This window comes from Eublepharis macularius, chromosome 8, assembly GCF_028583425.1.
Source record: "Eublepharis macularius isolate TG4126 chromosome 8, MPM_Emac_v1.0, whole genome shotgun sequence".
In the NCBI taxonomy this organism is placed as follows: domain Eukaryota; kingdom Metazoa; phylum Chordata; class Lepidosauria; order Squamata; family Eublepharidae; genus Eublepharis; species Eublepharis macularius.
Genome location: NC_072797.1, coordinates 139,966,780 through 139,987,346, shown reverse-complemented (window position 1 = coordinate 139,987,346; position 20,567 = coordinate 139,966,780). Strand labels below are relative to the sequence as shown.

The 20,567-nt window shown below is 44.5% G+C and overlaps 2 protein-coding genes across 4 annotated transcripts in view; one reads left to right on the top strand and one right to left on the bottom strand.

Annotated features, from left to right (window-relative positions):
• The first annotated feature begins 1,734 nt into the window (after window positions 1-1,734).
• On the top strand, window positions 1,735-18,721 carry XPA (XPA, DNA damage recognition and repair factor). 2 transcript variants are annotated; one of them, XM_054987358.1, is made up of 8 exons: window positions 1,735-2,153; window positions 4,979-5,139; window positions 7,595-7,705; window positions 10,901-11,006; window positions 14,828-14,993; window positions 15,789-15,906; window positions 16,837-16,981; window positions 18,385-18,721. In XM_054987358.1, the coding sequence occupies exons 1-8, from the start codon at window positions 1,828-1,830 to the stop codon at window positions 18,404-18,406; spliced, it is 1,155 nt and encodes a 384-aa protein (XP_054843333.1). In that variant the 5' UTR covers window positions 1,735-1,827; the 3' UTR covers window positions 18,407-18,721. The 2 variants fall into 2 exon arrangements, with proteins under 2 accessions (XP_054843333.1, XP_054843334.1); XM_054987359.1 differs by having other exon boundaries at window positions 16,837-18,721.
• A 1,003-nt stretch (window positions 18,722-19,724) lies between these two features.
• NCBP1 (nuclear cap binding protein subunit 1) overlaps window positions 19,725-20,567 on the bottom strand; it is a 34,222-nt gene continuing 33,379 nt past the window's right edge. For both annotated transcript variants that reach the window (XM_054986760.1, XM_054986761.1), the window contains one exon: window positions 19,725-20,410. In XM_054986760.1, the coding sequence (XP_054842735.1) occupies window positions 20,297-20,410 (114 nt within the window). In that variant the 3' untranslated portion in view covers window positions 19,725-20,296. The remainder of the gene's footprint in view (window positions 20,411-20,567) is intronic.

Genomic DNA, 20,567 nt, shown 5'->3' with positions numbered 1-20,567 from the left:
TAGATTAATATGAAATTGACCATTTTCCTGGCCACTTCTGGTGTCAGAAAAAGCAGTGCTGTTTGAAATGTACATAGCCACCGCTGCTCCAAGCTCCATCTGAACAGTGGTCAGGTTTCCCAGTGGTGCTGGCCTCAGCCTCCTGGCTCTGGGTTTGGATGGGGGCCAGGGTGGTAGAGCTGCTCTCCTTTTAGGCTTCCCTGTGCAGCAACTTCCTCGTGTGTTCATTTTCAATCTTTTTAAAAAATTCAGCCCTTCTTATCAATCTATTGATACAAGCGAGAGCAAAAAAAAAAAAAAGTGTGAGCATGCACATGCTGTGACATCACTAATGATACCACCGATAACAACTGCACTCTTGCTTGAAAATCTTGATTATTTAAGGCCAATCCCACAAACTGTAAAAATTCAAAGGGAGGGCAAATGTGCAGAAGAACCATACTTCAACTGCTGAGAAAATTCCAGATTATTTAAAGCCAATCCCACAACTGTAAAAATTCAAAGAGGGCAAATGTGCAGAAGAACCATACATACCCCAACTAAATCAGGAGAAAGTTGAGTGTAGGAAAAGCCCATACTTGTAGGAATGCTCCAGGCCTCACCTTGAGGTTGATAGCCCTACTCACAAGGTTGTGAATGAGGTTGCCCAGTGACCCAGTTTTCAGTTCACCCACAGTCCAGTATTTTGTTGGACTGTCTGGGGGAAATGGACTCAAAATACTGGACACCTGGAGGAGGGAGAAGAGGAAGAAAAAGGCGAGGAAGGGGAGAGAATGGGGCAGCGTGGAGGAAGCTGCCCCCCCCCCCACTGCTGTGGAACAAGTGGGAGTGAACCTGGCACAGGGGTTAGCCCCACTTGCAGGCCGGACCCACATCTCAGCCTCTCCCCGCTCCTGTTGAGTGGTGTGTCCCCAGAAGGGGTAGGATGGCCACAAGGAGGGAGGGGGGCAATTTGGTGTAGTTGTTAAGAGCAAGGGGACTCTAACCCGGAGAACCGGGTTTGATTCCTCACTCCTCCGCTTGAAGCCAACTGGGGGCCTTGGGTCAGTCACAGCTCTCTCAGCCCCACCCACTTCATAGGGTGATTGTTGTGGGGATAACTACCACACTCTTTGTACACTGCTGTGAGTGGGTGTTGTCCTGAAGGGCGGTGTATAAATCCAGTGTTGTTGTTGTTATTAGGGAGAGGCATTATGCTGGCCCCCAGGGCTCCAAGTCACTATTGCCCTCTGGGGCCCCTCCCCTCCTCGACCCCCCCCCCCCTCCAGGCTGTACCCCCCAAATCTCCAGGAATTACCCAGTCTGGAGCTGGCAACCCTAACTCCCACCGAGTTTCTTTTATTCTAGCGCAGCGTTATACGACTGGCACCGATGTGCATGTTTTTATTATCAGTATTTATATGTTGCGGAGCCTCTCTGAGCCTGCTTCCAGGGAGCGCCGGCTATAAATGAAATAAATCATGCGTAGCTGGTGGCGGGTGCCTTTTACGGGGGGCGGCCGGGGCGCTGCGCTGGGCTCGGGGGGTTCGCGGGAGGCGATGCGGCGGCGGGGGGCGGCCCTCCCTCCTCGGGCGGCGGCTCTGCTCCCTCCGGGGCGGGCCCAAGTCCTGCGGCGGTTTAAGGCTCGGGCCGAGCCGGCCGCCCTTCGAGACTCGGGGCGGGGCTCCCGCTGGGGACCGCGCGGCGGCGGAGGCGGCGAGCGACCCCCCACCCCCCACCCCCCGGTCACGGGAAGAAGCCCGGCACGGCCCCGGCCTGAGGAGGCGTCGCGCCGCCGGGGCCCTCCTCCGGGTCGTCGACCAGAGCAGCGGCGCTTCGGCGTGAGGCATGAGCCGGCCCCAGCCGCAGTCGTTCCCCTCCGGACTGCGCGGAAGGGCGCCCAGGGGCCACCAGGGCGGCGCCTCGCGCCTCCACCGGGCCGCCTCCTTCGCGCCCTGCGGGGAAGCTGAAGCGGCGGCCGCCCGGCGAGGCGCGCAGGGAATTCCCTTTCTCTCGCCGCCGCCGCCGCGCGTTCACGAAGAGAGAAGCAGGGTAGGGAAGGGCGAGTGCGCGGGCGGGCGCGCCCTCGCGTCACGCGCGTTCCGCATAACAAGGCTGCGCGCTTCGGCGCATGCGTGCAGAGCTTGGGCGAAGACGAGCGTCGTTGTGCCGAAGTAAGATCCGCGGCGGCGGCGGCGGCGGCGGCTGGAGGGGTTGCTGCGCCTTGGGAGGGGGAGGCCGCGGAGTCTGTACGTTTGGGGGTGTGTGTGTGGGGTTCTAAACAGGGAGGAAACCGAGGCGACGGAGGGCGCCGATTGGCCCACATCTGTTCCGCGGTCAGCTGCTTGTGCCGCACCTGGCGCCTGTGACGTTGCGTCGCTCCGACGTGCCTCCGGGTTTGGGCTGCGTGTGGCCTAAGGGGCTCCAAAAGGAAAGGGAGGCAGCCCAGTGTTTGTTGCCCGTCCCTGCCCGCTGCCAGACCTGAGGATGGCGCTCTGTTTGCAGGGCATTCCGGACTTCACTGGACTTAGAAAGGTGAAATAAAATGGGCTTGCGCTGCTTTGTCCGTTTGCGTGCTCAAGGCGCTAACAAAATCAGCATTGAGCAAGATAATGATAACAATAATAACTGCACTTATATACCACTCTTCTAGACAAATCAGTGCTTCACCCAGAGTGGTGAACAAGTTACGTAATTGCAATAAGTCTGTTCAGTATCGTAGCAAAGATGACAAGAGTCATACAGATGGTAAAACAAGAAGTCTTTGTTTTTGTAGATTGGAGCCCACTTTGTCAGATGCATGCACTGGGGGTCCTTCCTAGGTTAGAGAGAGAGACACTTTATATGTACATAGTGTATTTTGGGCCACGTTTCCACAGGCGAGTTAACATTCCTTCATTTATAGGCTGCCTTTTTTACTGAGATCCAAGGCAGATTACACAGTGCAAGTGAAAATACAATTAAACAGCTAGGACATTCATTGAGCAAAGTACAATAATGATCAGTAGTTAGGACATTCAGTAAAAGAGATACAATGAGGTAGGATAGCAGAAAATTTGAAAAAAAACCAAAACCCAAGATATAACCAAGCACAGAGATGAAATCTTCCTGAAATAAAGCATAACTAATTTACATTGCATGTTTAGCAACGTGCAAACTCCCTAGTAGGCGCATGTCTACATCAGCAGACAGTATGCAACAAAGTAGCATATAGTCCAAGTCCTTACCGTTTCATCTCTCTAAGCTACTTCTTACGACACAGCCTTATAATCTGGGTGGAAAGCCCTCCTGAATAATTCAGTTTTGTGTCATTTGTGGAAAGCCTTCACACATGTTGCCAATATCCATCACTGTGACTTGGTCAAAATGATTCAGAAATGGACCACACAGTATTTTAAGCATTACTTTTTCCCGTTGATCATCTTAGGGAGTTTCATAAGTAAAAATGCTGATAAAGTGTAGCATTTGGGCTGAGGGTTCTATGTGAGGCTAGACAGATTGATTTGGGGGGAGCTAAATGCCTTCTGCATGTATTTCTCTGTGTGTAAAGTGTTGTCAAGTACTAAGGGCTGACCCTTCTTAGCTCCTAGCAGAAGGAAAAGTGAACTTTTTCAAATTTCTTTTTACCCTCTTGGGTCCAGCTTGTTTTTCATACTTGCTCTCACGTGTGCTGTGAGAAACGTATGACTCTTTTGCATAATGAAAAAAGAAATGGTTCTGATTTCTGACGTCAGAAGAATGTAGCTCATAAATCCATTTTGATAAAAGGCAGGTGCTGCATTGACAAGATCAGCATACCTGTAGAATACTTGCAAAAGCATTAATGTTGTTTGTTGTGCTAGATGTATAACGGAAATATAGATTAGAGTACAACATTATATATGGTAGTGCACATGTATTCTGCTGAACTATGTATGAATATTAATATAGTCTTTTAACATGTTGTATAACTACAGATATTCCTGTCATCTTTGACAACCAATTAAAAGTAATGGTTAAATGGTTAAATGGTTCTTGAGTTGTTAAAATGGACCGATGATGATCTGCTTAACTTTTCCTGTCACCTTCTAATGATTTATTTAGCTTATCTTGCATCTGGACATAGCATTACTTTGTGGCCAGGTAGAATGTCACACGATTGAAAGTCTGAGAATGATCAGTTAAAACTAAAATCAATTGTATTTTTATATTGATGTCATATGTAAAAGATCTTCGATTTCTCAGTAGATAGCACATGTCAATTAGTATAAAAGATGCCACCCAGATTAGGAGTTGGGGGTTTGCTGAAAGAAATCTCGTGAAGATGTAGCTGAGAAAAATATATTTGTACATGTGCTTATTGAAAATGCAATGCCTTTCATAGTAAATCTGATTCTAAATCAATAGATGTTAGAAGAGTTAATACTTGTTAATACTAATTGTTTATTTCAAAAAAGAATAAACATTAAATTCTAAAAGAAGCATCTGTGTGCTTTGATGGGAAGAGTTAAAACAAGGAGAACCCATGTAAATTAGGTAAAAGGAAAGGTAGAGCCCTGCGGCACAGTGTGCTAAAGCTGCAGTACTGCAGCCCAAGCTCTGCTCACAGCCTGAGTTCGATCCTGGCAGAAGCCGGGTTCAGGTAGCTGGCTCAAGGTTGACTCGGCCTTCCATCCTTCCAAGGTTGATAAAATGAGTACCCAGTTTCCTGGGGGTAAAGTGTAGATGACTGGGGAAGGCAATGGCAAACCACCCTGTAAAAAAAAATAGTCTGCCAAGACAATGTTGTGATGCGACGTCCCCCCACATGTCAGTAATGACTCGGTGCTTGCACAGGGGACTACCTTTACCTACCTTTACCTAGTCCCATTGATAGGTTGTGGGCACTCCATTAAGCAAACAGTATTAAGTGAGCACAGAGTGTTTGGAGGGAGGAATAGCCCCTGCAGCTTCTTGCTATGGGCCTGGTTGGTAACTTCCCTTCCAGAAGCATCTCTGGTTTTCCCCCTTTTGTTTCTAGATTTCTGACTCTGAACCTGGTCATGGATGCCCTGCCTCCTGCGGGGGGAACCCCCCCACTCTCTGCCGCGATGAGGGCGAAGATTGAACGGAGTCGTCAGCGGGCCCTGATGCTGAGGCAGGCCAGGCTGGCTACTCGGCCTTATCCTGCCATTGGTGAAGGTTTGTTTTTGCAGCGTTGTACGAAATCTTAAACATCCCCTCCCGTAAGCATTGCTCTTGCCCCCAAACACTTTCAAGATCTTCGGAGGAGGCTCTGCTGAAATCGCTCCTGGCGTGCAGGTGTTGGAATAGAGGCGATTTGCGATGCCTGGACACTGAGAGGGGTGCTGTTTTCCCCTTTGCTCGAGAATCAGACCGTACACGAGTGATGCTTCTCCTAGAAGCTTTTTTCTGACTACTTTTTTTGTGCGCTTCTGTTCTCTCCCCTCGGGGTCTTGCAAGAAGCAAGGTGCTTCTGCAGATCTCTCCTGTGCAAACAGGCCAGAGGCACACCCACGCTCTCATACTCTTACTCACGTGCAACTGAATTAGCTGGCCGCTTGAAATAGGCAATAGTGTTATTTAGATTAGGTGTCTGTTTTCTGCTGCTACAAAAATGCAGTTTTATCTGTTGTAGTATACTGGCTTGGAGAGTTTCAACACATGGGTTTCCACACTTTTCTAACTGTGCAACTTTGCTACAACAACTAGCAAATATCCCCAATACTGTGTGAGGGCTTGTCACTCAGCAGGAGGTGCTCCATGACCCATCTAGTCATTGTGACCCATTGGTTGATGACCACTGTCCTAAACTCAACTCTGTGGGAAAACCCAAATGAACAAAATCAAGGTTTGTGGTGTTACCTATCCTATTTTAGTGTCAGCGGTTGTCTCAGCCATTCTGTGGTCTTGGGTGCTGCTGTACCATAACGTCTAGCCTACCTCTCTACATCAGCCTTGTAAAACGCTTTTTTTTTTTTTTTTAGTAATAGTGAGTTAGGCTTAAGGCCTGTTACTATTACTGCGAGCTTGCAGTAATACAGCAACATGATGAATAACATTTGGAAGGTAGCTTTGATAGGCAGTATCAAAATTTAAAAACGCAGATACATATTTAATATCACACTTTTGCTTGACCTTGAATCAAGAGAGAACTTCCTTACCTTTGTATGGGTTACAAATTACCTTCGCTTCAGGAGTTGTGGACCACAGACTTCTACTTCCGTTGGTAGAATCAGGGCTTTTTTCCTGGGAAAAGAGGTGGTGGAACTCAAGACCGCACAATGACGTCACTTTGGGTCGGCTGGAACAAGGGGGGAGTTTTTTAAAGGTTAAATTGCCCTCGGCGAAAATGGTCACATGGCCGGTGGCCCCGCCCCCTGATCTCCTGACAGAGGGGAGTTTAGATTGCCCTCGTGGAGGGCAGTCTAAACTCCCCTCTGTCGGGAGATCAGGGGGCGGGGCCACTGGCCATGTGACCATTTTTAAAAGGTGCTGGAACTCCGTTCCAACGCGTTCCAGCTGAAAAAAAGCTCTGTGCTTTTTTAATATGAATGCTGGGAATTCAGAGAACCTGCTGCACCTATTATTACAACAGTAGGTTGATATAGTGATACGAAATTGATGATTTAAAGAAGGAGAACAAAACAAAACCAGGAAGGGGGAAATGAAGGTGGGGAGGAGTGGTTCAGTTATGATGAACGTCTAATCATTGAAAAATGGATTGGAGGTTAGTGGGAATGGACAGGACAAACAAAACCAAAAGAAACATTATGTACAAGGGAAAAATAGACTAAAAATTGGGTTCAAGAAAAAGATTGGGGTTAAATTGGGAAAAGAGGTGGTGGAACTCAGCGGGTTGCCCTTGGAGAAAATGGTCACATGTCTGGTGGCCCTGCCCCCTGATCTCCAGACAGAGGGGAGTTTAGATTGCCATGTGACCATTTTCAAGAGGTTCCGGAACTCCGTCCCACCACGTTCCCGCTGAAAAAACACCCTGGGTAGAATCATAGGCTAGATGCTTGTGCAGGTTCAGTGAAAGAAAAATACTGCATGATCGGTCCTGCTTCTGTACAGATCTTAAGAGATTAAAGATGGCAGTAGACACTGTGCTTTGAGGCGGTCTCCATGCTGACTTTCAAAAAATTAAAGCTCCAGAGGAATTGGGAAATGCAGGGCTCCTCATTACATCTGAACAGGAGGTGTCATCAGTTAAATCTAATTAGTTTAATCTCTTGGCTAGGAAGTTTGCTCACCTCAGCAAACAAGAAGAAACTCTTTACCAACACTCCCATGTTGTCAAAATTGTTAAGATAATAAAAAATCCTGATGCAGAATAATACAATTATATTAAAAGAGAGTGTTACTGAATGGCTTTCTCTATGGAGGGTAAATTCCCCATATAAGAGATAATGTGAGCTGTAGACCATATATGCCCCATGCCCCTTAACAGCAGTCAACCTGCTGTCTTTTTGAAGTTAATTGCCCTTTGGGGGGGCTCTGGAATTCATGCTGGCACACAAGCATGGTGAGATGCATCTCTTTTGTAAAGAGCTCTCAAGAATAATTTCATGTATTAATAGCAAAGTTCCTTTTAATTATATGTATGTATGTGACGCTTTTCCCATCCTTTCAGGCAGTTCTAAAGTTAAAGTGCCTCCTAAAGTAACAGATACTGGGGGAGGATTCTTTCTGGAGGAAGAAGAAGAGGAGCAACACCTGGCAGAGAAAATTGTTCACCCCCCAGGTAAATGGTGATGAATGTTGAAGCAATAGCTGTTGCTGGTAACTGTTAAGTTTTCAAGAAGATGGCGCGAAAGGAAAAGAGGAATGGAGGGGAAATTGCCCATTATCCCTTGTGGATATACAAAAGAAGCCTGAAATATTTGAACGATGGATGGAAATGATTTTGCGCCTGTTACCCAGACAGGCACTACGCACTGCTCTGTGCTGCTTTCTGTTTTGTAACTGAGTGTCGTGGTTTCTCCCCCCCCCCCCCCGCCCCCAAGCAAGCTCCTCTGCAAAATGCTGCCCTCGGGCAGAGGAGGAAGCCGTGGCTCAGTCGAAGAGCATCTGCTTTGTGCACAGAAAGTCCTTGATTCAATCCCCAGCATTTCCAGTTGAAATGGTTAGATAGTGAGTGACGTGAAAGACCTTTACCCGAGACCCTGGAAAGCCACTGACAGTCTGCATGGACAGTACTGACCTTGATGGGCCCGTCCAGGTCAGTATTGTCCATACAAACTGTCGGTGGCTTTCAGTATAAGGCACTTGGATGTGTATGTATATGTGAAGGGCTCCTTAACATCAGTAGTAACAAAATAAAACAGCAGGCCAATGGCACTTTAGAAACCTTATCTGCTGAAGTGAGCTTGGCCTCGGAAAATCTTAAGCAGAAATAATTTTTTTCCGTCTCTAAAGTGCTGGTCTGAGTTTTGTTTCTGTCTCTCTGTGCTGTTTACCACTGGAAAGCACTTCCATGTGAACGCACGGGGTGGATAGGTGAAGAGTGAACAGGCAGAGGAAGGGGTAAGCCGTCCCTCCTGCTCCAGTTGCCCACTTAAAATTCCTGTGGGCGGGAAATTCCACGGGACTGGAAAAGAAATGCACATCTACTTTGTAACAGGTAACTTGGCCCTAATAGGGCTGGGAAGGTAGCTAGAAAGCAGAACGTGGGCCCCGTGGCTGCAGTCCAGGGCTTTCCTGCCATAGCATCAGGCTGCACGAGCATTGCTGTTTACTGTTGGAAAGCACTTCTGAATGCATGGTGCTGCTTATAGGTTAGAAGAGAAAGCCGCTTTGTATAGCATCATGCAGTGAATAGCCCTTCTTGTCAGACACAGAAAAAGGTGCCACCTTAAGGATGACGGACTCAGGTGCCTGGAGACGGCAAGTGCAGTAGGGGGATGCTGCTGAGTCATCTGATAGAAGACAGGATGGAATTAACTAAGGTCATGGGAGAAGTGATGTTAGCAGCCAGACCCTTCCTCATGCTGAAAAGGACGGTTTATGGGTATGGAATATCGTAAACCGCTTCCTCAGATGCCGTAAGCACAAAAACACTGCCCAGCCAGGCAGAATGGATACCAGCCCAGCTGGAGATGGAAAATTAGCAGAATGTGAGTCATAGGTGGACTGATTGACTGGCTACCCCTCCACGCCCTGGAGAAGCACTTAAGTCAGAACAAAGAGGTCTCCCAAGAACTCCTAGCTAATCCCGTCAGTGCCCTGATTCTCTTCCTCCACCCACCTATTCATTGAATCTGATAGCTCTCCCTGTCCAACAATTGCTGGGTCATGAAGCCCCATTCACACCTTTAGCCTACTGCAGGTAGAGCCGTTAAACCTCTCCTAAACTTATTGTCCCAACCTCTGGACAAGCCATCAAGCCATTGTCTTTGAGGCAGAGATGTCTGTTTTGCCCCTGAACACATTTTGCCTTAGACTCCCCCAGCCGTGTGCTCTGTGTGTGAGCTCTGGACCCATACATGCACCCTCGTATATGTCTGAGTACTCTCTTCTCTCCGTGAAACGCTGGTCATTTTGCTGCCACTCCTTCAGACCTCTTCTTCAGGACTGGTAATTATCACCCTACCCCAAATTACTCTCCCCCATTTTCCTCTCTGTTTTCTTAGCTAGCTTTGTGTGTGTGCTGTGTGTATTTGTGTTATTACCCTTTTTATTTCTCTTTTAGTAAAAAATACCTTTCCTGTTGAACATCCGCCTGATGTACTTTGAAAGTTCTTTAAGGGAATAATCCCCATAAACGTTGGTGGAGATTCCTCCTTAATGCTAATCCCCCCAGCTAATTAAAGAGACCTCCTATTTGGGTGACAGTGAGGCTCTTGCTGGTGTGTTTCTTTGGGTAACTTGAGTCCTGCCTAGTCCAGAACTCAAATTAACGGCCTTGCAGTGGTGGTCTTGAGCAGCGTTGCACCTTTCTACATCTATTGAAGTCAGTGGTCTTAAGAGTAACTCTGTGGAGAGCGGCACTGTTTGATCCCAAACCACCTTCGTTCTGTCACTTGTACAGGTTTTTTTTAACCGAGAAACCTTTTCATGACTTCCCTTGTCCATGTTGTACTCCTATTTATGTTTCCTCCTTGCAGGAGAAGTAAAAGGAATAAAGACCTTTAAGTGCTTTATTTTTTTTAGCCTGCTGATTTTTTATTGTGCCAGTAGACCCCCCCCCCCCCCCCGGGCTCTCGTTCTGAGGCGCTTCAACTGTCTTGCTTCTGGAGAATTGGCTTTTTAGGGTGTGGGGCTCCAGGTAGTCCTCATACACAAGCCCCATTAAAACGAATAGAAACATTTGCAGGTTCTGTTCATTTCAGTGGTGCTTGCCCAGCAGAGAGCTTAATGATTAGTTGTCTCTCTAGAGGCAGCAGTACTCAGTATCCAGCAACCGAAAAGCCAAGTGAAACAGATGCATTTTTTCTATGCTAAGTTGGCTGCAAAGTATGAAATGCACAGTATAAAGCATTCGCTATCAACTTTATTTAGACAAAAATTAATCATAAAATGAAAGATTCATAGATTGTAAAGCTACGTGGTTGCATTTACCTGTAACGTGAAACTTGCTGGGTGACCTTGGGTCACATTGTCAGCCTAACCTACCTACCTCACAGGGATGTTGTGAGGATAAAATGGAGGCAAGCAGAACAAGGTAAGCTGTTTTGAGTCCCCACTGGGGAGAAAAAGGAGGTATAAGTGACGTAAATAAATAAATGATCACTGAGTGGTGGGCTGCGCAGTCACACCTGGCCAGCATGTGGGCAGCTTCTACAGGGGGATGTACAGCCAATGTGCAGATGAACCGTCTGTCCTACTGGGATTCCATTTTGGTCTTGCTCTATCTTTTTTATGGCTAGATACAGAAATACTTTAATATATGGTATTTGACTCTTCTTGACTGCATAAATTGTGTCATTGTTTCTAACAGCGCCCGTGCTGGAATGTGACTATCTTATATGTGAAGAGTGTGGCAAAGAATTCATGGACTCGTATCTCATGAACCACTTTGATCTAGCAACATGTGATAATTGCAGGTATAAAGAAGAAAAATAAAGGCCCATTTACTAGATGTTAACGAAGTCCTAATGCTTCAGCAAGGTTTACGGGTTTTTTGATGTACTAATTTTACTCTGTTGTGCTGTAGAACTTACTCTCAGCTGTGTAGAAAATAAATATTCTTTTAGAAGCTTAAGTTCAGTGAAGTCTGATGAAATCTGTATAATCACATAGAATGTGGAACAGCTAAAACGTACGTCTAGTATAGCATATGGGCTGATTCCGCACACGTTGGATAATGCACTTTCAGTGCACTTCATCAATCGTTTGAGGTGGATTTTTTGTTCCACACACGAAAAAATCCATTCCAAATGATCTATAAAGAAGATTGGAAGTGCATTATCCAATGTGTGCGGAATCAGCAATGGTTTAGCTGAGCAAAATAGCTGTGTTAATTTTCATCCTGAACATTAATATATTATATCCTGCTGTTTTTGTAAACTATATGTACTTTGACTTCTGGTCCTCCAATCCCATAAGGTCACTACGTACTTGTTAGCAATTATAAACCTTTTAAAAATGTTAAATACTATTTTAAAAAGAATTTGGAGATGACAAAGTTCAGTTGTAGCATGCCATACATGCAAATAACTTGCTTAACAGAGACCAGTGAAGTTGTGTGAGGAAATGCTAAAATGCTTGGAGTGTTCTAGTTTAGAAAGGTGACTAAGGAGGGAGGAATATGATGCATTTTTTAAAAAAAAAAATCTGCAGAGTAGAGAAAATAGATTTTTTTTTTTTGGTTCTCTCATAGAAATTGAACAGCAGTAAATTCCAGAGACAAAAACAACACTCCCTTCTTACAAATTACAGTGGATGTGTGGAATTTGCTGCCACAATACATAGTGACGGCAACTGGCTTACGTGGCTTTAAAAGAGGATTAGAGAAAATGATGGACCTCCATGTCTAGAGGCAGTCTGCCTTTGTGTACCATTTGATGGCAGGCAGATGTCAGGAGAGGATTATCATCTTGGTGCTCTGTTTTGGTCTGACCCAGCAGGCCCTTTTCTTACATTCTAAGGCCATCCCAAATGAGGAGGATTTTCAGTAGACCACCACTCTACTTCCAGACTTGGGCAAGTCTCCGGGGAACAGATGTCACAGAATTGTGAAGTTGCTACCGAGAGAGATTTACATGCCATGTTAATATAGGTTTGTAATGTGTTAATTTTTTTCTAGAGGAAAAGAAGTGTCTCTTATATTATGTGGGTTACATCATAATTAGGAGTCTGGATTCTCCAGTATTATGTGTAAATCAGCCATTTGGAAAGTTTTGGCTTGATGTAGCTAAGGAAAGTGAAGCCCTAGTAAATTGTGAACGTGGCCTTGAAGGAATGGAGCCACGAGAGAGTTGTCAGTATTAGCCAGAAATATGAGGAGAGGTGAGCGGAATTTAGCATGTGCGTGCCTTCAGGGAGTAACGTCAGGTCCAGAAGCGGGCAGCCAAAAATGATGGCTGGTTTATAGCATCGTTATCCACCAACATTCTCTTGTGCAGCAACAGACTCCTCCTGCTTAGGCATGCTGTGTTTGAGCACCTGTCCTCCCCAGTATTAAGCCGGGGGCTGAACCATGGTCTTCCAGGTACGTATTAACAGTGATTTCCGCTGCAGTTTTCATTCTTGCAAGGTATTATACAGACTTTGTGCTTAAGTTTTCAGGACTGTGCCCAGTGCAGTGCCTGAGAAGCCACAATGGGGGAGTGTTTCCTAACTTAAAACTCAAAGGGAGACTTAAATCCATAGCTGCTGGGTTAAGTTCCTTGAGGGAACGTACATTGCGGGAAAAAGATCAGGGAGGTCAGTTCCGGTTACTCGGGTGGAGCATTTGTTGGCGATTTGCTCTAATCTTATATTTTTAATCTTTTTCTTATTGTTTGTGTTTTGTTTCTTTTGAGGGAGAGAGAAATTAGCTTGTAGGAACATAGTAAGTTGCTGCAAAGTAGTTTCTTTTGATCAGCTGTTTTCTCTTTTTTTGGGCTTGTATTGGCCAGAAAGTTTGTCAGGCAGGCAGCATTTACGAGAGAAAAGTTACCCAGTACAATTAGTCATTGTTTAGAGAAAGTGGCTTGTCTGCGTCCGTTTTTGCTGTGTTTGTTTTCATTCTTTATTTCATGTTACGGTATTGTCTAACTGCTTAAAAGGACATTAAGCTGCCAGCTGACCTTGGGAGTGTGAAGACGGCTGGTGGCAGGTAGCGAAGCCCCCCCGTAGAGCAGCTTTGCATTTGCATTTTAATTTTTTATTTATATTTTTAACTCAGTTTTAGTTTATTTTAGCTGGGAGGGTTTTTAAAACAAATTGATACTAATTAGGCATATTGTCAACTATAATTAGTTATTAATATTAACTAACTTATGTTATATTTAGGATGGGGAAGAAGAGAGGACACCCTTTTCAGGAAAACATTGCCCCGCTGAGCAAGCGAAGTAGAATGGAGAGCTTTTTACCAGATAGACTTCTCCTGTGCTCTGGGTGATACCAATAGATTTCAGAGCCTTTCGAAGGATGCCCCTTTGTCAACTAGTAATGTTTCTGTCTTATCACAGCAGTATGACAAGTGTTAAGTAATAGTGTTAAGGAAGTGTCAAATAATAATGGTGACCCTTTATTTCAGTTTCCTTCACCAGTTCTTGAAAGGCCTAGTCAGACCTGAAAGTCTACATTTATTAGCCAAGCAGACAATGCTTATTGCAAAAACCTTGGAAATATTTATGAGAAACTAGACTTTATTACACAATACTGTTTGAAGGAAGTAAGCCTTAGGCAAGATTTCCAAGGTAATCCTATGAAGGAACTATCGAGTGAGCTGAATACAAATGTGGGAAGAATTCAGGTTTTACATAAACTAGCCTCTGGGAAATCCAAGGATCATCTACACTCGTGGTTCCAGGGTGTGTCTGGCCCTTATGCCCTGACAGTGATCCTGCCACAGTAGTTCTGAACATCTTTCCCTATCCAGGACATTTTATAAATTGGGCAATTAAATGGCAGGCAAGGAGACATCGGGCATGTTTGTTCCATCTGTCTTTACAAATGAGATTTCCATTCTATTTGCCTCCAAAGCTCTAACAGGTGTCTGTTTATTAAAGTCTGATTTATATGTCACTCCATGGAGGGAATTAATGGAGACTAGACTAGTTGTTGGGGCTCAACATTAGTAAGTTAGTGAGCTTGGGAAGGTTAGGAGCATGGGAAGGTTAGCAGCATGCTCTTTGGTGAATGAATGCTTGTATACTTTGGATCTATTGAGCACAGTTCAGAGAGCTTGTATGGTATGCTGTCCTTTGTATCTTGGATTATCCTATCCAAAGGTGCCTTTACTAAAACATTTTAACTGCCATAATACAGGAGAGCATTTATGCTTGCAAAACTAAGTTCTGTCCCTTCTCAAGTTATGCAAGGTCAAATACGAAGGGTTCCATATTCCGATAGACTTTGAGACTGTGTTACTGGATATATAGAAATGTTGGAGCATTGTTTATTGGAATGGAACATTTTTCGTGGTATAAGGGATGTGTTGATTTCTATTTTCTGTGACAATAAAGGGTTGGCCATACTAGACAAGGTGAAAATACTTCCGGAAAGTGTGGATTTAGAAGTAACACTGACCATAGCCAGTTTTTTGCTTATGTTTTTAAATTCAAAGGGTTTTAAGTGTGGTAATGCCAGGACGTTTTAAAATGGTTTATATTTTTATTTTTGTAGTATTAGTGTGGCGTTGGCCAAAGGAGCAGTATCATTAAAGTAAAAAGATCTGGGACTTTGTTTCAATGATTGCACTGAAATCTTGTTTCAGAGATGTGGAAGATAAACACAAGCTCATAACAAGAACAGAAGTGAAGCAAGAGTACCTTCTAAAAGACTGCGATTTAGACAAGCGAGAACCAGTGCTGAAGTTTATTTTGAAGAAAAACCCTCATAACCCACGGTGGGGTGACATGAAACTATACTTAAAACTGCAGGTACTGAAACTTCTCAAAAGCCCCCTCCATGTCCTCTCTGCATTCTAAGCACATGGCCGCCATTATCTATAGCTTGACGTTTGTATTAATAGGAACCAAACACAAAATGTGACAATATATTTGGTCATGTTCATTTACAGTTTTTAAATGACTTATTGGTTCCCATGATTGCTTGTAAAGCACCTGCTGTCAGTATGCACTAAAAAGGATAAACTTAATCTGTGTTTTGATTAAACTGCTGTTCATGAAGTCTGAACACAAGCATACAAGCCAGTCTTAATTAGAGTTTGATGCCAGCAGCTTGCACTAAGCATGGCTTGCTGCTTCAGTTTCAGAACTGGCAGTAGTTATGTGAAATAACGATCTGCGCTGAGCTCCATCTCATTACAATCCTTTTAGATGAAAGGAGGCATATCTAGAACAAAATCCCATTTTGGTGCGCAAACTTCTGTTGTTAAACTGGAATAGTATGTCTTCAAATAAAGCATTGTTACCTTGCTACCAAATGCAGGAGGAGCGCAAAGTGTGAAAGGGCTCAGGGAGTCTGTCCACAGTCTTTGTTTCCTGTTTATTAAAGCATGTTTTGATAGAACTGGAAGTAACTAGAAGGCTCTCTCCTTCACCCACGCAGTCCCATAACGACCAACTCTCTGAACTCCAGCCACATTACTTCCTAATACTACCGTCCTTATTGTTACAGTGTTAGTGGCAAGACCACAGACAGCACAGAGAAGGTGCCTGCCTAACTTAAAATCCATTATTTATGGCTTAATATGTAGGCATGTCATCCTGCAGGTGATAAAGCGCTCTCTTGAAGTCTGGGGTACTGAAGAAGCATTAGAAGAAGCCAAGGAATGTCGCCAAGACAACAGAGAGAAAATGAAGCAGAAAAAGTTTGATAAAAAAGTTAAAGGTAAAGGACTAGTCGAGTCAACATCTTTGCCCACTTCCAATCAGTGAAAGATGATGCTCACATCATCTTTCACTGCATAATGTTTTATTTCCTAGTGCACTGACCTACTTTATTGATACATAGTTCATGAGGGAAGCGGGCTGTGTTTTACAATGCCTAACACTTTTGACAAGTAGTGTTTTTGGATTTATGATTTTTTTCTGCAAATTTACTGGACTGTATCAACCACATTTTAAAAAATGAGCACTGTTAAGTTTTCTTAAAAGGGTTTCTCTTTGGCAGGTCCCCAAACACACTCAACAGATTGCCACTGTACTGTTTCTGAGGGTCTCCTCCCCCCACCCCCCTGGAACAAAATGTCAAGGGGCTCAGTGGGGGGGAAATTAGAAATCACCATTTCCTCTGAGGGAAACTTAAGGCATTTTCTTACCTGCATGGCTGAATACAGACCACTCATATTTTACATTTACAGATGATATCAATATTAGGCATTAATAGTTCTAACACCTTCTGGCATACAGTAAATCTTCAGATAGTTTTACAAAGCAGGCAAATAAAAACAAACCCTGTAAATTAAGATTTTAGATGAAAGGGCTAACGTTTCCAAAATACTTTTTTCCAAAACGTGGCCTGCTTGCAGAACACTTGAGCCACCTTTTCTTAGGAAAATAAACTCTCTGAATTTTTCATGCTCCTGAAAGTGGGGGCCACTCAACTTCTAAGGGGGGGGGCGGCTGCGGTGTCCGAGCTGATCTGATCCTTTTCTGTGAATGCCGCTGCCTCCTTTGAGCAGAAAGGGAGCTCAGGGCCCAGGGTTAAATGCTCAGAGGGGCTTCTGAAACTGCAGGCCGTCTCTGGGCACAAAACAGAACTTGGCCAACCTCTGGCTTTGTTTGCCTTTTACTAAAGTAATTTTCTGCTTTGCATTAGAGCTACGTCGAGCTGTAAGGAGCAGCGTTTGGAAAAAAGACACCAGTATCCACCAACATGAATATGGAGCAGAAGAGGTAGTAGAAGATGACTTATACAAGAAGACCTGTGCAACCTGTGGCTATGAATTAACGTATGAAAAAATGTAATGGACTTGATTTGATAGAAAATGCACTTTTCTAATGTTAAAATTTTTATCCAATAAAATAGGCATCACTTGTAAATCCTTTTGTTAAAAAACTGGGATCCAGCGTCACAATTTAAATGGCTTGTTGAATGGGAGGTTTGTTTCCTAGCATCTATTCAGCAGTGCACATTTTAAAGCAAGTAGTGTGATCTGCTTAAAAGGCATTAGAAGTTATCAAATACTGGGAAATGGGAGGAGGAGTAGTGTTCTCAGTGCAAAGCTTCTGTTTACATCAGGGGATAGGTGTATGCAGAGTATTTTGCTAAATAGTAGCCACTGTCTATGTGGAGCAGGGAGAGAGGCAATCCTGTAGAGCTACACTGCCAAACAGAATGAAAGGGCTCCAGGAATAATTGTCACCCAGTTCGCTACCAGTTTTCTTCAATTATTAGTTGAGCTAGTTTAGGGGCCATCTTCTGGAACAGTCCTAATTGAGGCATGGCTATCGACAGTTTAGGTGGAAAAGATTCTAGGCTGCAGCAATCCAGATTGTGCACCGAGAGAGAGCCAGTTTGGTGTAGTGGTTAAGAGCAGCAAGACTCTAATCTGGAGAGCCGGGTTTGATTCCCCACTCCTCCACTTGAAGCCAGCTGGGTGACCTTGGGCGAGTCACAGCTCTCTGGAGCTTCTCAGCCCCACCCACCTCACAGGGTGTTTTTTTGTGGGGATAATGACATACTTTGTCCATAAAATTAGTGCTAAACTGCTCTATGGCATTCCAATATGAATCACAGCCTTTAATAAAGAAGCCGAACGAATACAATCTGTTTTTCTAAGGAAAATTTTAGGGCTGCCATCATGTGTGCCCTATGCAGCTATTTGTTTGGAGACCAACCAAAGACGCCTAGAGACAAAAGCCTGGATTCTAACAATTAAATTCTGGCTGTGTTTGCACTTCAGGAGCAGCCCCAATAGTCTTATTGCATACATGCTAACTGAATCCCAGTCTTCTGCATGGTTAGCTGATATAGAAAAACATCTCCGTAATCGGGCTTTGCCTTGATGAATTAGTTTTTCTTTCCGAGTGGTCTGCATTTGCTTTGATTAAACAAAGACTTGTAGATATTGAGATGCAAGAACTTAGGAGCCGCGCCTCTGGTAGATGTTCCCCTATGAGATGGGGGATTTTCTCTAATGGTTCTTTGGCAGAGTATTTTTCTGGTTTGACTTCCCCTCACCTTCGGAGAGCGTTTATGTTAGTGCGCTTTAATGTTCTTCCTTCTGCGGTACTGTATAGGAGAGGTTTAAGAAAATTCCTTACTCCCCAAGGTATTGTGCCTGTGGCTCGAGGGATGTAGAAAGTACTGAACGTGTTCTCCTGTACTGCTTATTGTATTGTGATATCCGCGCCATTTATCTAGAACCGTTGCTTCAAACTCATGAAGGTCAATCGGACGACAGCAAGACACGCCTTTTACTATCCCGCACATAACCCTGGGATCATGGAGTCTGTGGCTAAATTTCTTCGTTGTGCATCGAAGAGCAGCAGAATGGTTTAAGTGATGGGGCAAGGGTTTTTTTTTGTCTCTGTGCTGACTGTGCATATGTATGTCCTATTATGCCAATAAAGGTATTCGATTCGATTCGACATACTTTGTAAACCGCTCTGAGTGGGCATTAAGTTGTCCTGAAGGGCGGTATATAAATCAAATGTAACTAGAATTATATTATTATAATTCAGATCTACTACCTCCAATACAGCCTCTACTTGAAATGCTTCCAGCATCTTAAAATACTTTTATCCTATTGTAACACTCTTGCCTCAGCTATCCTGCTTGAAACAAACAGAAGACCATATTTTCCAATGTTCCTTCTTGCACTAGCTTTGTATACTGTTTGAAAATCTTCAGGTTTGATAGTATTGCAAGAAATACTTGGGGGCAGTAGAGAAACACTCTTAAACAAGCAATAATTTAGGCTGAGTCACAGTCATCTTCCTTTTTTCCAGGCAGGGAAATGGGTGGGTAGGAGAGACAACTGCTCATCAGCTCTCCTCACACAGTCAAGGACAACGGTGAGGCAGCCGATTAAAAATCCACCTTTCTCCTCTGCTCCCCTCCCCAAGGGTGAAGGTTAAGGGAAATGAACTGCAGCTGTGGTCTTTGGCTCAACTTAAGTAGGAGGCTCGTGAAGCACAGCTTTCTTCCTATGATTTCACAAAGGCTCAGGGGCCTCATTTAAATCACGCTGCAACCCATCTAAAGCAAGGTACACGTGCTTTTAGTTTGCACACCACTACCGTGGGTCACTGATGTGCAAACTAGACACACACAGCCGTTTTGCACAGGTTGTAACATACTTCAAGAACGCAAACATAGGCAAAGCCAAACAGATTCTGCCTCGCCTGCTGAATGCACGGTTTCCTTCTTGCTGATAAAGGAAGATCTGGAACTGAAAGTCCTGTCCCAAGGGCCATTTAATTTTGGGAATGCTTACCACCTTGTGAACACAGCAGAGAGCTCCTTAAAGCACCAATGCCGAGCACGGGTAAGTCCCTAGAAACATTACCTGAGCCACAGACTCGGCAATGGCACTAGTGCCCACCCCCCTCCCCACATGTGCATTCAGACAAACAGTATTTTCAACTGTCAGAATGTGCTCAGCCAGTCACTACTACGGTTATTTCTTACAGGATATTTCAGAGTGAATGGGATTGTTCCCTTGCACTGTAATCCCAAAGAAACACACTAGGCAGTTTTTAAAAAACATATCTCGATTGTATTTCAACCATGTTTCCTCCAACTGTGAAAAGTAATTTTGATAACAAACATATACTCTAGGCTTGACTTTTTAGTGTTTCCACGAGTCCTATGCTGCTTTTCCGAAGGAGTAAAATGTTACCCGCTGGAAAAGCTGCTCTCCAGTCAGGCACACAAGTCTCGAGACTCGCTTCACATTATTCGAATGAGGGAATCAATTCACGTAAGCCTCAAGCAAAGATAAATCGACTCCGGTTCTACCTTTTCCTATATTTATACAAACCACTGAGGGAGACAAAACAAATGCTATGATGAAGCCAGCATTCAAACCATTTCAAAATAATAATAATAAAAAAAATCCACACATTATTCCATCCCAATCACCTAGCAGTCGTAACTAGAGTAAGGCCTCTACTGCTAAAACAGTTTCCCCGTTAGAGTACTGAATAGCTTTATCTAGGACAGCACAGTAAGCTCATTTTCCAAATTAAAAGATGTCGTGTGTTGACTCCTCCCACTTTTCTTTAAAAAGGACGACGTCCTGTACAAGTCCTGTACAAAAAGAAGTTGCCGCTCAGGCCTGCAGCGCACAGAATTGCTGGAATACCGCCAGTATGTGATGATCCAGTTCTGCTGTGAACAGAAGGTTCTCTAAGGTCACCATGTACTGCTGGATGATCTGATGATGCTGCAGACAGGAAAGAGGCATCTTAGTGGCTGCCACCGACGAGCTCAGTGGGACCGACGCACGAAGAACGCTCACCGACACCTCCCCCCCCTCCCCCTCGTTGCTTGCCCCCATTGCGGAGAGGGCAGAAGTTCAGATACGGACTGTTATCCTGCAG

Coding starts and splice junctions, on each gene's coding strand:
- XPA (XM_054987358.1), top strand. CDS start 1,828: ATGAGCCGGCCCCAGCCGCAGTCGTTCCCCTCCGGACTGCGCGGAAGG. Junction 14,994..15,788: donor AACTATACTTAAAACTGCAG/GTACTGAAACTT, acceptor GTCATCCTGCAG/GTGATAAAGCGCTCTCTTGA. Junction 15,907..16,836: donor GTTTGATAAAAAAGTTAAAG/GTAAAGGACTAG, acceptor GCTTTGCATTAG/AGCTACGTCGAGCTGTAAGG.